Here is an 18,674-nt window from a genome sequence, read left to right on the forward strand (position 1 = left end):
TATCTTATTCTTCTAACTTTTTTCTGATTTTCTTAATTCTGACTGTCTTTCCTTGGACTAATCTGAATCAGACCATACCAAGTATACTGAAATAATATACTGAAAATATACTGAAATATACTGAGTATACTGAAAATAATACACTGAAATAATATACTGGAAATACAGCTGGAAATAATCTTGTAGCTTTTGCATTCTTTGGGCACCACAGTTTGGGAAATATGGATTGTATGCCTTTGTAGGCAGGTTCTGTTCAGGATATTTCTTAGGTCTTGCAGCCAGTCATTTTCTGTTCTATTTTTGGCAGATGGTAGTTCCTTGAGAGAAATTATAAGTTTTAATATACGTTTACTTCAAGACCTAGAAAGTTGTATATTGTTAGCACTTTTTAAACAGTGTTTATACAGCTACTATAGTAGAATCATCTGTTGGAGAATAGAGAGTAAAATGTAAATGTAATGAATGGGGCCATTAATTTCTCCTATTCATCCCAAATAGTCCTTAGAAAAGACATTGAATTTACTGGTGAGTTGTGGAAAAGGTGCTGAACTTCAGCCCTAAATCAGAGCGTATAGTCAAATATCATTTTATTTAATACAAAGAAAAGAATTAGAACAGATACATCCTTTTACCTTTTTTTTGTTTTCTGGGATTATTTATCATAGTTTTAGATGTCATTAGGAGGTAGAACTTTTAAAGGGGTCTGGGATTCCAATTTCTAAAGCAATTTTACAGTAGAAGTTATTAAAATTAAAAAGTTATCTGGAATAACAGGTTGATACGTTCTTCCATATTAAATAGTTGGTGTTTTCCATCTTCAATGTGGCAGTCATCATGTTTCTTTTGGATTTTCTGACATTTTGGAGCTTAAAGTGATATACTTTATGTTTGTGTGTGTGTGTTGTATTTAACTTATTTAGCATGTAAATTTAAATGGCTTTGAGAATTTGTCACTGACTTTGTAATATCCTTCAATATATTTGTAGACAACAATGAAGTATTAAGAACCCAAAGCTGAAAATCATTTAGGAGAAAGACACAGATTGTGAAGTTAGATAAACATTTGTCTTCAATATTACTTATATATATTTAATATTATAATTTTTAAGTTGGGAGTGGAGTTGTTTGTTTTTTCTTTGCTATTTTAATTGTGTATTTTAACAGGAAACCACTTAATGGGTATGAACAGAGTTAAAAGAATCAAATATTTTTATTTTAAACATGATTTTTTTCATTTTACTTTTTCTTATGTATTGCTCTTATCTTAAAGTGTCTGTATTCCATTCCCTCAAAGATTTCTCCTTATGCATAAAGTTATGTACAGATCCACAGTGTATTCATGAATCTCCTTCTTTTGTTACAGTTAATCAGGCAGCAAAAGAAGACACCGTGGTTTTGAAGATTGGCTCTGTTGCCATGGCTCCCCAGGCTGACAATCCCCTTGGCAGATCTGTCCTTAGGAAAGATATTTACCAGTAAGTTTATTTTCTTATGTCCAATCTTGCAACAATTTTCATCCTGCAAAGACGTACAGTGATCAATAACTTACTTACTGTGGCCTGTAGAAATATTTCTCATTCAGGATCTTTTGATATTTAAAACCAGGTTTTTCTGATTTTCTTCAGTTGTGGGTTTTTTAATTCATTCAGACAAATCAAGTATTTCTGTGAAGTGTTGATGAATAACAGAATGTAAGTACTAAGTCACCGTAAAACTGAAGAAACATAGTTTGGAAAATTTTAGCAGATGTCAAATTTGACCAAATCTCTAATCACATAAGAAAACGAGGTCCTCTGTAGAACCCCCACATCCTACTGTAGTCATGTTGTATCAAAGTGAAACATTTTATTAATTTAAGTGAAAGCTATTATTTGAAATGTAGGAATGTGGATGTCATATGGATCAAAGCTGTAAAGAAAAGCAAACTTCTAAAGAGAAATTTCACAGTAAACACTTTCTGTGAAAATGCTATGCTCTGGATTTTGTCACTGAGTATTTGCAAACCACACCAAGCATATATGGACAACTAAACTGGTGAACATATGTAATCAACATGATAAAAATAATATATGATTCATACTGAAGTTGGCACTGCTGCCAGACAGAAAAGTACAGTTGCAAATAATACCAAGTGAGAAAAGTCACAGAAATACAGATGAACAAGTGTCTTATTCTTCTTGCTGGTCTGTTTTTCAGATGTTGTTGTCTCTTCTAAAAAATAAATTCCTACTGCTCTCCAGTAAATGTTACTGCTAAGAAAAGATTCTAATTTGGTGATACATTTACCCTTTAGAGGGTGATGGCTATTTTTTATTTAAATAGATCTAGGAACTTCATTTCTCAGATTTCTCTGATATTTGAGTTATAATTTTTTCCTTTGACTTATGTATGTATGATCTCTTCCTTGTATTAATTTTTTGGGTATTTAATAGTATTCATCCCTTAAATAAGTTTTCATGTAGCTAACTTATATATAATCTTAGGATTCCAGAGCTGAAAGGGGCTTTAGGAATTATCTAACTCAACTTCCCTATTTTACAGATTAGGAAACTGAATAACCAAAAGAATACTGTAGTTGTCCCTGGTGAAACAGTAATAGAGCCAAGGTTACAATTCCTATCTTTCGACTCCCTTAGGATCTAGGGAAATGATTTAATAGAATATAAATTATAGATGAGAATACTTTAATTTTCTAACATTTGGAAATTCTTCCAGATGTCTTTATCTTTTCTACTTCAGAAGTAAGTGGTCCTAAAATAGAGACCTACTTTACTTTTGGTGAAAGAAATCTAGGTTATATGAAGAGATCCTATCACCATCAGTAAAGTGAACCACTGGGATAATTCCTTTCCTCCTGTACCCTTTCCACTTTCTGGCTTTTGCATGAGTTGTATTTTTACTTGCTGGGAACAGTTGTGTCAAATTGTTTTTTTAGGGTTTCCTTCTGTGTGCCTTGCAGCTTCTTTTCAGTCATCTTTACTGGTCTTCCTCTTAAACAATCTCTTTGATATTAGTATTTCTTAGGGTCTTCCTTTTATTCTTTTTTTTTGCCCAACTCTTCTTGGGTGAGGCTGTCTGCTCCTTTGGCTCAGGACAACTTGAATTCCAAGCGTGTTGGGTAACTTGGGTTGCCTCTGTAGACCAAGGTTAGCAATATGTGTTAGAATGTCAAACGCAAAATTCTAGATGCTGGATGGCAAACTCAACCTAATAATTTTTCTTTGAAAGCTCACATTCAAGTCATTTCTAAATAAACAAACTAACAAAAGGTGTTCACATAAGAGTTTATCAAAAATGTTTCAAGATCTCAGTGAAATGCTGTATCATCAATATCAAAGGAGTAACAGCAGAATTAGAAACCACTTTTGAGTGAGGTAATCAGAGTGGAAGTAGCTCAGTTAGAATAAAAGTGAATACACAAAGCAAAAGACCCTGCATACTAGGGCTGATTTTATTATTCCTATGATTTTGTTAACCATAAAATCTCAGTGAACTAGATGCAAAAGTCCACATATTATATGATTCCATTTATATGAAATGTCCAGAGTAGACAAACTCAGAGAGACAGAAAGGTTGCCAGGGCCTGCTTGTGAAAGGGGAGGGAAGAATGGGAAAGGACTTTGTCTTGTGGCTTGGGTGCCAGCTCATCCTCAGTAGAACAGAGCACCGAGTAGGTTCCTAAGGTTTCTGACTCCAGGCCCTGGTTCCTGGACAGCATCTCTTGATGCACTTGGGAGCAGGGGAACTCACCACTCTGAAGGGAAGGACTCAAGCCTGGTTAATTGCAGAGCCCTAGGGCCTTGAATGAACACAGGCCATAGCCAGGCAGTGGTTACCACGGGTGTTGGGTGAGACCCAGTGCTGTGCTGGCTTCAAGTCTGACCCAGCGCAGTCCCAGTGGTGGTGGCAGCCACAGTGCTTGTGTCACGCACACACACACATCCCTTCCACAGCTCCAGGCAGCTCAGCACAGAGAGGCTGTGTTTGGGAGAAAGTAAGGGAAGAAAGCAAGAGTCTTTGCCTGATAATTCAGAGAATTCTCTGGATCTTATCCAAGACTACCAAGGTGGCACCTCTACCAGTCTGCAAGAGCCACAGTGTTACTGGGCTTGGGTTACTCCCTAATGCAGGTATGGCTGCAATGACCAAAAACTTAGATCACAACACCCAAGCTTCTTCAAATAACTGGAATTCTTTCCCTAGAAATATGGGTACAAACAAGCCCAGACCACAAAGACTACAGTAAATACTTAACTCTTAAATGCCCAGACACCGATAAACATTTGTAAGCATCAAAACCATTGAGGAATATATGAGCTCACTAAACAAACTAAATAAGGTACCAGGGACCAATCCTGGATAGACAGAGATATGTGACCTTTCAGACAGAGAATTCAAAATAGCCATTTTGAGGAAATTGAAAGAAATTCAAAATAATAGAGAAGGAATTCAGAATTATATCAGATAAATTTAACAAAGAGATTGAAATCATTTAAAAGAATCAAGTAGAAATTCAGGAGTTGAAAAATACAATTAACATACAAATGCATCAGAATCTCTTAACAGCAAAATTGATCAAGCAGAAGAATTAGTAAGCTTGAAGACAGGCTGTTTGAAAATATACAGAGGAGACCAAAAAAAAAGAATGAAGTACACCTACAAGGTCTATAAAATAGCCTCAAAAGGGCATAGCTAAGAGTTATTGGCCTTAAAGACAGGTAGAGAGAGTGATAGGAGTAGAAAGTTCATTCAAAGGGTTATAATAGCAAAGAACTTCTTAAACCTAGAGAAAAGTATCAATTCAAGTAAAGGTTGTAGAATACAAAGCAGATATAACCCAAGGAAGACTACCTCAAGGCATTTAATCATCAAACTCCCAAAGGTCAAGGATAAAAAAGAATCCTAAAAGAAGCAAGCAAAAGAACCAAATAACATACAATGGAGTCAGGTATAGTGGCTTGTGCCTGGGATCCCAACCCTTTGGAAAGCTTTAGGTGGGAGGATTGCTTGAGCCTGGGAGTTCAAGACCAGCATGGGCAACATGATGAGACTTCGTCTCTGTAAAAAAATTTAAAAATTAGTCGGGTGTGGTGGCATATGCCTGTAGTCCCAGCTGTTCTGTAATCTGAGGTGGGAGAATCACTTGAGCACAGGAGGTTGAGGCTGTAGTGAGCTGTGATTATACCCCTACGCTCCAACCTGGGGGACAGAGAGAGACCCTGTCTCCAAAAACAAACAAAAACCATACAACTGAGCTCCAGTATGTCTGGCAGCAGACTTTTCGATGGAAACCTTACAGTCCAGGAGAGAGTGATATGACATATTTAAAGTGCTGAAGGAAGAAAAGTTGTATCCTAGAATTGTATATGCAGTGAAAATATCCTTCAAACATGTTGTAGCAGAAATTAAGGCTTTCTCAAACAAAAGCTGAAAGATTTCATCAACATGAGACCTGTCCTACAAGAAATGCTAAAGGGATTCAGTTCTTCAGTCTGAAAGAAAAGGACATTAATGAGCAATGAGAAGTCATCTGAAGGTACAGAACTCACTGGTAATAGTAAGTACCCAGGAAAACTCAGAATATTATAATACTGTAATTGTGGTGTGTAAACTACTCATATATTGAGTAGAGAGACTAAAAGATGAACTGATTAAAAATAATACATAGACAGTACAATAAGATATAAATAGAAACAACAAAAAGTTAAAAAGCGGGAGGACAAAGTTAAAGCATAGAGTTTTTATTTTTTTCTTTGCCTGTTTGTTTATGCAATTAGTGTTGTCATCAGTTTAAAATAATGGCGTATATTAAATTTGAAAAACAGAAAACTCCTAGGGAACATGGTACTATTCTTTGAATACCTAGCTGATAATGTATCATAGGAAGTAGTTCATTCCTTCCAAAGCTAAGAACAGACCTAGGATCATTCAGTCAGTGGATGTTACAGTGACACTAATTGCAGCTCAATAGAATGAAAATCTTTCAGATTATAAAAGTCTAATAATAAATGGGGCTTTTTGTTCTTACTCATTTAACAATTATTTTCGGGGAGCCTATTGTACATCAGACACTATTCTAGATACTGGGTGTATGTCAGTTTACAAAAGAAAGAAAAATCCCTGTGCTCATAGAACTTACATTCTAATGGGAGAGAGAATTACAAGCTAATAAATAGATCATAGGGTATACTAGAATTTAATAGTGACATGGAGACAAAGCTGGGAAGGGAAAAAGAAATGGAGAGTTAGAGGTGGACAGCCTGGCTTAGTCAGAAGACGCCTCACTGAGAAATTGCAAGGATCCTGAAGCAGGAAGAAGTAAGAGAAGCCCCTGGTGGCTGGAGCATTGTATGCCGGGCAAATTTAGCAGGCTGTCAGGAAAACGACTTTATAGAGGAGCCATATAGGTCATTGTGTGGACTTTGGCTATTAGTTTGAGTGAGACATGGTTGTGGGGGAAGAATTATCCACACATGCAAAATTTTGAAATATGTAATGCTTTTGTTATTTACTAAACGTCTGCTTCAGAAAGAAATGGGGGGGGGGGTCACCAGAAGGGACTAGAGATATACATTTAAAAAGAGGTTAAATCTACATTTGAAAATAAAGGGAGTCACAATTCAGAACAAATGGAAGTGTAACATTCAACCCTAAAAGAATCATGTTAAGAATTATTAATATTTTTGCTACTTGAGTTAACTGAATATATAATATGAATTTCTTTCACTTATTGGGGAGTTGATTTTGTCATCAAATGGAAAGGTTTCAGAGGGTTTGAGCAGAGAAGTGACATGATTCTTTTTATACTTAAGCAGATTACTCAGGCAAGGAAAGGCAAGGGAAAGGGAAAAGCTATTGCTCTAATCTTGGAAGAAGATAGTGGCGACTTGGGCAAAGTTAGTAGTGTGGAGGTGGTGAGAAGTGGTCAGATTCTGGAGATGTTTGAGAGGTAGAGCCATGAGAATTTGCACATAGGGTTTGAGAAAAAGAATACAAAGATAATTCAGTTATATATGGCCTAAACAACTGGGAGGATGAAAATTAACTGAAGAAGGAAAACTGTAGGAAGATTTATTTTTGGAGAATTGAGTGAGTGGAGATTAGGAGTTTATTTTTGAAAACGTTGACTATCTCAGGAGTTAATGAGCTCCCCATTTCTGATGTAGCAGAGACTAATAAGCCACATACAAGGCTTAAAAGGGAAAATGATTTATGTCAAATTAAACCAGTGATTCCTAAATTTACTGTGTTTCCAAATCACTTGAGGATCTTGATAAAATGCGGATTTTGACTAAAAAGGTATTGTTTGAGGCCTAAAATTTTACATTTCTTCTAGGCTCCTGGGTGACTGGGTGTGATAGCGTTACTGGGTGATACTGATATGCCACTTCAGAGGCTACACCCTTTGTAGGAGATGATTAAATCCATTTTTTTTACGAACCTTTTAAACTGAGATCATTTAAAAAATTTTTTTTAAATGAATACTAACAACTTTTAATGCTAAAAATCAAAACACCATGAAAGGTTCTGTGAGAAACATTAAATATCCTCCATTCTCAGTCTTTCCCACTCCGTATCCGAGGTTGCTCTCAGTGGATTCTTTTTATAACATCAAAATTTTTGTAAACTTTTAGTTGATAGTGGTTAACTTTTGGAATCTGTGACTGAGAAAATGTAAAATAATAAAACACTTCTGTTAACTAACACGTTATATGAATTTGTACTTTACTACTCTCAAAAGCATCTGATCCACTAGAAAACAACAGAACATACGTAACATGTTATTTATTCAGTGACTATGCAATGTGTAGCCCAGGTATGTATTGTCATTGGCCCTCCCATAACCTTTACCTTCTTTACTTGCCTCCTCCTTGCCTGATAATCTACCTGGTTTGTAACTGCCAGCTCCTCGATAGGATGATCTCTGTTTCCTTTAAACTCAATCTGAGATTCTCCTATTCTGTGATGTGTTCAACCATATCCCTGATTTATACCATAGTCCTGAAGCACTGTCTGACCTGAAGTTGTTTTTTTATCTTACACAACCCCTTCTCCTGATAAATTTTTCAAGTCCTTGTCTCAAGCCAAAAAAGAAGCAGGAAACAGTTAAGTAAGATGTTATAAAGGCAGATTTTTAAAAATTACCCGTGGTGAAAGTGTTTTTTCATAGGCTGATTAGAGATTATAAACAAACAAGGTGAAAATATTTAAATATTATAACTTAAGCATATTAATGATTTAATAGTCTGGTCCGAGTGAAGTGATGTTTACAACTAATTGATCATGACCAGTTACAGATTTCTTCTTTTCTTCTCCACTTCCACTGCTTCACTTGACTAGCCTTAAAAAAAAAAAAAAGTTAATAAACTTGATTACATTTCTCTTATATAAATGACATATATTTCTTAGAAGCTTTATGTTGTGCAGTATGCTGGTGTATCCTCTATACCTTATTAACTATAGTTTGTATGGTTGTTTCTATTAAATATATTTAATGTTTCTATTAAATATTTCTATGAAATAATGAAAACAAGTCTCAGAACCTTGAGCCATGTTATGCTATAATTGCTCTAGAAGAATTACACTGGATTTATATTATTTATACTTTCTACGTCTTTTCTGAAAATTTCATTTTCTCTGATTCTGAATACTGTCTGTAAGTAGTTTGACTTGATTTTCATGGTTTTTAATGATTTTCTAAAAATAGCTTTTATTATAAGAAATAGAATACTATTACTAATTACTAGTTACTAATACAATAGGGATCTTTGAGACATTTATGCCCTTCGTTTGTATGCATTCATTTATTACTTTAATTCATTTATTTATTAAATATACATTGATTAATATTTGCAGCTATTCAACAGATATTGAGTGTTTATGATGACTAGACACCGATAGTAGATACATATTTTTGACTGGAACGTATGGTACTGTATGACTTCACGGAACTCAAGACTTCAACTACATTATCTTACGTTGTAATTTCGATAGGTTCCATATCATAATAATTGCATGCTTTGTCTATAATACCTCCCAAAATGCCTAGGTTGATGAAATAAGTGAAATTAGAAGTTTTGAACTTGCACCCTAAACTTTTTTCATGGTCTCATTTTTATCATTAAGTATCCTTACAGCATTGTATCCTATCTTCCGAAAATTAGTATAAGAAGAAAGCATGATCCCAGAAGTTCCATCTAGATTCGCAGTTTTCACAGAAAGGAATAGAGAAAAGTGTTCGTAAATTTCATTCAAGTTTTTTTCTTTTTAGAAGTAGTAGAGAGAATAGAAATATTACCATTAATTATTCATGAGTATATTTAAGTAAATACATTACCTTTTCAGTAAATTTTAATGGTCTCTTTTTCAAATTCTGTTTATATCCTGTTTTTTAAAAATATTGATTCTTTAAAAATTTAGCTTATGATTTAGTCTTCTGATTATGAAATTAAAATAAGAAAAGGTAAAATCACATTTTAAAATTTTATAAATAAAATTTCAGAATGATACCTTTTTTGAAAGTACATCTATCTTTAATAAACCTATATAACTAAAACATTTAAATTTTTTTAAATAAAAAGATAATCTTGTTTATTTTTTAAAAATCAAGTAACGCCAAAGTGTATGCAGCTCTTCTCCTTGCCAGGGCTTATTCTGAATGGTAACCACCTCTTTACTCCGTGGCCACTGTTAGATCAACACTCACAGACCGTTTGTCTCTATGCGTGTGTGTCTGTCTGTCTTAAGTAATGGAATTTTACTCTACACAGTATTCTTTAACTTGCTTGTGTTTAAACTCAATAATCTATTGTGGTCATCTTTCAGTGTCACCATATTTAGACTTGCCATCATACTGGTCTGTTTTTGAGCTGTTTTAGACAGCAAAGATAAAAAACCTCATGTAAACACTGCTTTCTGTTTTAAACCAAGAAAATATGCCTCACTATTAAAGTTCAATTAAAATTAAAAACTCTTATATACTATATTGTGACTGAGACTTCCCTGACCTCAAACTTTATTATACATTATAAAATGTAAAAGGGAAAAATGTTTCCTTCTGTGAAATAGTTACCAGGGCAATTCTTGAAGAACAAGTATATCAGCAAAAATAGGAAATTGAAATTATTATAGCTTATGTGTTCTTTGTTACCATTTGAATCACAAGGGCAAAGTAATTCACAATTCAACACTGCTATGTGAATTAAAATATCACAGGTGTTTGGGCTTTAACAAACCACTCTGAAACATCGTTTATCAGCTCTCTGCTCAACACCTGTCATAGTGTTCAGTTTTTAACATGACAAAATCCCTGTCTTTTAACCCAAAATGCATCTTACTCTCTGATCTGACCTTATCCTATACTTTAAATCTTACCACTAGTTGCTTCTTTACATAAGACACTTGTTCAAGTTAAATATTTTGTCTAATCCAATAATGCTTATTATGTGCCTTTCTGTGGCTCTTGTTTATGTATGCATTTTCGACTTTCTTGAAATATAGCTATCTTCCAGTTTAGCCTTTCAGGGTTTTTGTTATGAAGAACTTTACATTAATGGGGGTTTGAATCCTTTAAAAATGTTTTCTCTTTGATGTTCAACACTATTTTTAATTTTTAAAAATCCTTAAGAATCACATGTATTTTTTAATGTCTCACTTAAATCTTGCTTTCTTTTTGAAATTTTTCATAATCTTTTTCTTGAAAGTAACGTCTCCTTTCTTTGGCCTTCTACAGCAATGGCTGACCTACCTTTATGCAGTTATAATAAAATAATAGTAATAGTAACAGCAGTAGGCTGAGTGTGGTGGCTGATGCCTGTAATCCCAGCACTTCGGGAGGCCGAGGTGGGCGGATCGCCTGAGGTCAGGAGTTTGAGACCAGCCTGGCCAACATAGTGAAACCCTATTTCTACTAAAAATACAAAAACTTGCCAGGTATGGTGGCAGGCACCTGTAATTCCACCTACTTGGGAGGCTGAGGCAGGAGAACCACTTGAACCCGGGAGGTGGAGGTTGCAGTGAGCCGAGATCACACCACTGCACTCCAGCCTGGGCAATAGAGTGAGACACTGTCTCAAAAAACAAAACAAAACAAAACAAAACAAAAAAACAGTAGCAACAGTAGTAATAGCTAACATCTACTGAGTGCTTCCTTTGTGTCAAAGATTCTGTGTATTGCTTTCAATGCAATGCCTACATCTCAGTTGAGCCTTATAATAATCTCATGAGTCAGGTATTATGATTATCTGTATTTTAGAAATAAAATATTCGGTCTGTAGACATTCAGTAGTTTCTCCTAGGCCACACATAATAAGTGACAGAACCAGGACTGTCAGTTCCATTGCTCATGCACTTTACCACTACATCTCGCTGCCTGTATCTGAGTTTCCTGTAAGACATACCAGCTTTAGTTTAACCAGGTTATTTATAATCAGTCTATAGCATGAAGTTTGAAACTTATTTTTGAAGTTTCAAATTTATGTTCCATTAAATTTTGTTATTATTTAAATGTTGCAAAAAACTAGTAAGTACCATTTTTAGTGTATTCTCCTTGTGTTCCTTAGAATAGTCTCAGCTAGAATGAACTTATTATAACCTTAAAACTACAATTTATAATAAAATCATTTATAATCCCAGTGTTTGAGCTCTTTGATACTTGAAGGTACTTGAACATACAATCCATTTTAAGAGAATTTTAATCAGAATGTGCTTAATACTGCATTTATTCTACAAATATAGCTCGCTAGGTAATGATTTTGATTGCCATCAAGGTTTTTCCCACATCTCTTATGAGCTCTGAGATGAGTAATGACCAGATAAATATTTACATAGATGTATCTGATTAACAAAGTCAATGTATTTTGTGGCTGTTATTTATAGGAAATATTTAAAAGTCATTATAAAACAGAAGCGTTATGAATCGTTTCTCTTTTCCCCTAGTAAAATTTAGTTATTAATCTAGTTGTCTCAAAATTATGAAAGAAAAAGAGATGTTAAAACTTTTGTTAAACGTCTCTCTTCCTCCCATTGTATACTTACACATCAGTATTTTTATAAATTGTGATCAAAAAATATTGGTTTTATTTTAAAACAATGACTTCACATGCATTTCTTATATACCAAAATTACAGCAAAGTTGACTAAGTATGTTATGAAGGCTTCTAGTAACTTAGATTTTTTTCTTTCCACTAATCTTGTGCAATTGAGAAATACTGTATTCAAGCTACATATCTGAATATAGAGTTTATAGAATTAGATATATAAACTTGGAAGTCATCTAACATTATATGTCGACCACCTATTTCATTGCTCTGTCATATTTTATAAAATATTAACAAAAGCTCTTCATACCTATTCAAATAGATTTTTAAAATAGTGATTGTAACATAATTTACCTCATACTTTTTTCAGGAGTATTTCATTTGTTATAACAGAACTTTAAAATATTTAAAGCAGAGCTTTTTACTTTGGAGGTATTTTTAACTAAAGAGTTTTTTTAACTTTCATCTTTAACTTGAGAGAAGTAGATTCTTCTTGTAATTGGACATTTGTGAACTTCTGCATACCAGTTTTTGTTCATGCCATAAATATTTGTGGGTTTTCTGAAGTTCCTTCTGGGATTTTATCTTTGACTAATTTATTCCATAGCTCCTTTTTAAACATTGTCAATTGTGAGGTTTTTCAACCTTTTTAAAATTTTTTGCAGACTTTTGCTAATCCTTTTTAGTGCATTCAGTACTAATAGATTTGATTCTGATATGGGTTTTAGCTTTTCTTCATGGATAATTTCATTCTCTTAAACATATCTACAAGCATTATATGAAAACTGCGTAGTAATTTTGGCAAACTTTTGAAAGACATCTTTTATAAGTAAGACTTCTGACAGGTGTACCCTGTTCTGTAGCAGTTTAATCCATGAAATTTTACCTTTAAAGAATTACAAAAGGTAGTGAGCTGATTTGCGTTTCACCCTTAGAAGACATGCGTTAGTAACATTCTTCCAGAAATATATACAGAATTTTTTTCCATCTGCTTATTGCTTTTTTTGTGAGCAACTTTTGCAACAGTGTTTGCTCTGTTTCTTACTGTGAGTCTGATAACACACCCTCAGCCACAGAAAGAGTGAGAAAATATGCTTTGTTTTTAACATAGTTGATGAAAATTTAATTACAAAAATTCACTTTCTTTCATTGTATTTTATTGTATTTTTGTGTTAAATATGCTATTGGCTAAATTTTAATAGCATAAATATTTAACACAAAAATACATACTTCTTCAGCAGAAATTTACTGTTTTATATAACTTAGCAGAAATATTTTTTTAAATTAATATAAAATGTGTTTTAATTTTTTAAATGCATAATCAATCTACTGAGGTTTTGTTTGTTTGTTTGTTTGTTTGTTTTTGAGATGGAGTCTCACTCCGTCGTTGCCCAGGCTGGAGTGCAGTGGGGCAATCTTGGCTTACTGCAGCCTCCACCTCCCGGGTTCAAGCGATTCTCCTACCTCAGCCTCCCAGGTAGCTGGAATTACAGGCACACACCACCACGCCTGGCTAATTTTTGTATTTTTAGTAGAGACAGGGTTTTACCATATTGGCCAGGCTGACCTCAGACTCCTGACTTCAGGTGATCCGCCCACCTTGGCCTCCTAAAGTGCTAGGATTACAGGCATGAGCTGCCGTGCCTGACCAATTTACTGAGATTTTTAAAATCATAGTTTACAGAACATTAAGTATCTTATTGAAGGTTTTAAATAAATTGACCTTGAGGAACTACCAGGTGATCCAAGATACAGATATTTGCAAGTGACATAATTGTTTCATACATTAAAATCTTGACAGTATCTTTAAAATAATTTTTGAACTCCAAATTCATTTCTCCTGTTATGTATATACTCTTGACAAATTTTCAAATGGTCATTCTGACTTTTCATAGGGTTAATGTTCCCAATATGAAGGAACATTAGATTAATGTGACCAATGAAATTCATGGTTGAGATTAACTAAATTTTTTATCTTGTTTTACACGTATACTTTAACAGTTGAAAATTGAGGAATATAACCAATAGAAAATCATAGACAAGATTAATATTCTTTTCTTGAGCTTAACATCATTAACAATTATGTTTGTATGCTTCAACAAATTGTGTTTATTTTACAATAGGAAAACCATTCTTTTTTATGGACATGTTTATAATAGCCTTTCTTTATTCCTGATGAATGTACCTCAAGGTATGGCATCTCTACTTTATGTATCTTTGTGGTTTCTCCTAAAACCTAGCTTATCATCTTTAACGCTGAGCTGTATTTTCTAGATGCAGTGTTAAGATAAATTCTACAAATTCTCACAAAACTGTTTCCTCCTTTCTCTTCCCAACTTTTAATTTCTTCCTAATTCTCTTTATATAAAAAGCATTCTCAAAATAACTATTATTTTGGTTTTTGGCAAAGGTATGTTTCATATCTGGTGACATTATGACTCTAATCCTATAATGGTTAGTGTTGGTTTCAAATAATTCCCTTTTAGTAAGTCAGAGAGAGAGAGATTGGGATAATAGGTATGTAAATTAACTTGCCTAAAAGCTTTGTTTGAAAATATTATTGGCAGAGTTTTAGTCCGTTGTGTTATTCAGCTGATCTAGTTGAAGGCTTTGGATTTACATTTGGCCCTCACCAAAATAACTGCATCTTTTGTGGCTTCCTATAGCAGGATATAGGTTTCCATGAATATGTTTCTATTTACTGCCAAAAGCTACCTCAATAACAGTGTTGAAAATGACTAGAAGTTCTACCATCATAAATTTTGAAATGTTTTTTTAAATGTATTTACTTTTTTATTGTCATTTTTATACTTGTTTCTAGAAATTCATGTTAGAAAGAAGCTACAGAATAATAGAATGTTTGGGTTCCCATCATAACAGTTTTGTGTTATGAATTTGGAAAATCTATTTTATACTTCTTTCAAATACATTTTTGTTATATTAAGTACACTGGATATATAATATCTTATTATAACCATTCCTGATTGTGTACTTTCATTGAGGCACCAACATTGTCATGTGAAATTATTATTTAAACATCTCTGAGTTTAAAGACAAGTGAGAGAAACCATAGGGTACCTTTAAAATGCATCTTTGGAACTTCTGGAATATGATGGCTGTTCACCATAACCACTGACATATAAGACAACTGTTTAAAATATAATAAAACATTGTGCTTCTGTCTTGAGTGTCCAATGTAAAGGAAGAATTGCATTTTTCTCATTAATAACAAAGATCAAATATTGTAACAAAAGAGTAACCTGCAAGTTTATTCCTATAGCTATTCTTATAGTATAACCTGCACATCATCATAAAAGGCTTGAACAGAATGGATGGATGGATAGATTTTTCAAAAAAATCTTTGACCAACTTCAAGTGTGAGAAACCTATAAATGTGAGAAGCAGTGTTGGCTTTGTAGTTACAATTTCGGAACTATCCATTTTACCCTTTGTTGACTAGTGTCCATTTTCAGCCAGCCCCCTCATACCCCCTAAACCAAAATAGAAGCTAACTAAAAAGAAAATTAAGAAGCAAGCATCTATGAATTCATTTAATGTGTACAATTAATAATAAATTACCTCTACACATTGTATGAGAACACTTACTAAGCCCTGGTAAAATAAAATGCTGTTACCAAAAAAAATCCTAATAATTTTTACATGAAAGTAAGTAAATAATTATTTACGAAAACACCAATTTAATCAATAACTCTTAAATACATATGCTTACTTTATTTTATATTTTATTCTGTGTTCACTGAGGTTACTGTCCTAGAATAGACACTATAATTTTGCCTGTTTTATGTGCTAGAAATATTTATCGTGTTTGAAGAACTTCCATCCTGTGTGGTGTAGACAGATAGTTCCTCAATCTGAAACATTTTTCTTGCTCATCATTTCTAACATTGAACTTTGAGCAAAAACCAAATACCTGAAAAGCATTCTACATTGAGAAAGGTAATGAAAAATACAAACATGATCCTAAAAATAGGTAAAAAGTCAGTACATAGCTAATTTTTTTTCTTTTTACTTCTTTCATTTTTTAAATTGAGTTAGAACTTACATATAGAAAAGTATATTTATCATTTGTATACAGTTGAATGAAGTTTTACATATATATAGACATGTTACCACAATGCAGCACCCCAGAAACCTTCCTCATTCTTATTCTAGCCTGTATTTGGTAGTGCAAAGATAATCATTATTCTGACCTCTCTAACTATATATTAGGTTTGATATAACTAAATGTTATTATCAATGTTTAGATTGTGAAAACTTTTGTCTCAACATAGGTTGTCATCTGTAAATCTCCTTGACCTAATTTCTGAGTCAATGTCAGATCATATAATTCAAAATATAAATGATTTTAATCCGATTTTTTTTTTTTTTTTTTTTGAGACGGAGGTTTGCTCTTTTTGCCCAGAGTGGATTGCAATGGTGCGATCTTGGCTCACTGCAACCTCTGCCTCCCGGGTTCAAGCAATTCTCCTGCCTCAGACTCCCATGTAGCTGGGATTACAGGCGCATGTCACCATGCCCAGCTAATTTTGTGTTTTTAGTAGAGACGGGGTTTCACCATGTTGGCCAGTCTGGTCTTTAACTCTTCACCTCAGGAGATCTGCCTGCCTCGGCCTCCCAAAGGGCTGGGATTACAGGCGTGACCACCACACCCAGCCTGATTTTAATCAGAATTTAAAGCACGATTTTAAACTTTAATTTTAAACTTTAATATCAAATAATATATTATCCACTCTGGTATTTTCCATGTAAATCTCTGAATGCAACCATAAGGAAAAAAATTAAAAATCCGTATATGAAGATTAAACATTATAATTTATAACATCTTCATTCATTAGATAAATTCCTAGCGTATACCCTAATAACTGGCTGTAGCATGAGCTTTTGAGCCAATTTCTATCAATTTCACTTAATACCATAGTTATTTAGTGAAAAATGTTACATACATATGTGTGTGGCATTTGTACAACATGGAGTGCATAGCTTCTGTAAAGGAAATAATGTTTTGTATCCTGGGAGCCCATTATCCTTTAACTGAATTGACTGTCATCCAAGTATGGGTTTGATAAACTGACACAACAGTGAAAAGAATCCCTGTCCCATGTCAGCTTATCAAACACACTGTGGACAGCATGTCTTTGGCATTAAACACATTCCCAGTCATTAAAGTTCTGAATAGAAGTCACGTAGCTTGCGTTCAGTGAGACACAACCTCAGTATTTCCAGGTGATTTTAGGAACACCTGATAAAACTGAGGTATAGTACCACTAAACTTTAAGAATTTTCCAAAAACTAGGGGAAAAAAATAACATGCATAGAGTTACAGAATTGCAGTGTTATTGTTCAGTTCGATGATAGAACATATATTAATGAGATATACAGAAAACTAATTAATATCTTGTCATTCTGGTAAACCATGTCAAATTGTGCTGTAAATATATTTATACTGTAGAATAAAACAAAATCAAATATGTTTTGTTTTTTTAATCCTTGTTTTCATATAATAAAAGATGTCTACTTGGGAAAATTATCCATCAGTCTGAATCTCTCACTATTTTTTTTACAATTTCATTTATTTAATTTGAAAATGTCCATCATCAAAAATTTAGCAGCCTTTTTTGGAATAGTGCACTAAAATCATTTGTAAATTGTCCAAGTTAAAGTATAGGCATGTTTGAAAAAGATTTTTAAAAATTTATTCTAGTGCTGTAAATGTATTTGTGTGAAAAGCTAACTTCTAAGGTGATGTAGGTCAAAACGTTTACTTATAATAATACTTCATTTATACATCTCTATAATAAAAATAGTTACATCTATAACATTTATAGGTGAATTTGCCTGATTCTATATAATATACAATGTGAAAACATTTTTCAGGTTTGTTCTCCATAGTTTAACCCTCAAAGAAGACATTACATTATGCAGTTACAGTACCTTATCAGTGGAGCTCCACTTCTACGCTGCAAATGGAAATGTATTGCAACAGTGCTAAACAGAAGTTGCCCTCCTCTTTGGAGAAAATTGCAGTATCCAAGAGCTCTTTTTAACAAGGGACTACTTTTAAATGTGTCTGGTCACCTCAAAGGATATGTAGAGTGTTTCCTGCCAGTAGAATTAGAGGAAGGAAGCACCAGGCCAAAATGTTTGATGTGTGATGTACTGTAATTCTTTTCATGTGTTTGGTGGTGGCTTTTATATGATGATCAGTGTTCTGCTACTATTTGTGACCCTGGTGTGGTCCAGGTCATTAAAGTTCAACCTTCCTTAATGTATAGGGTCATTAACTATACCTAGCAGCATTATCGTAATTAAAGTACTGTTTTCTTTTAAACAAGTATGTCTCATTTTCATTAAAATATTTCTCATAATTGGAAAATTGACCTAGTGATTGTGATTCTCATGAAAGAGATTATTCAACATTAGAGACCTGCTAGTACTAGCATTACTGTAGACAGATGCTCTTTAAGTTTCCTCACTTTACCTTGTAGTCCTTGTTTTTAAATCAGCGTTTTCTTCACACAATTACCTATGGGTATATAAAGTTCAAGATGGAAACTAGCTTTACATGGTAGTTTTCCTGGATGTTCTTAGATGCAATAAGAATTGACAAAATTGCTG

At 33.5% G+C, this 18,674-nt stretch overlaps 1 protein-coding gene across 37 annotated transcripts in view; it reads left to right on the top strand.

Annotated features, from left to right (window-relative positions):
* VPS13B (vacuolar protein sorting 13 homolog B) overlaps positions 1–18,674 on the top strand; it is an 857,597-nt gene that overhangs the window by 499,773 nt on the left and 339,150 nt on the right. For all 37 annotated transcript variants that reach the window (XR_012416558.1, XR_012416559.1, XM_073999176.1 and 34 more), the window contains one exon: positions 1,364–1,475. Coding sequence is in view for 35 of the 37 variants with exons in the window: in XM_073999176.1 (XP_073855277.1) it covers positions 1,364–1,475 (112 nt within the window). In the remaining 2 variants the exon portion in view is untranslated. The remainder of the gene's footprint in view (positions 1–1,363; positions 1,476–18,674) is intronic.

The sequence above is a fragment of the Macaca fascicularis genome, chromosome 8 (genome assembly GCF_037993035.2).
Source record: "Macaca fascicularis isolate 582-1 chromosome 8, T2T-MFA8v1.1".
Taxonomy (NCBI): domain Eukaryota; kingdom Metazoa; phylum Chordata; class Mammalia; order Primates; family Cercopithecidae; genus Macaca; species Macaca fascicularis.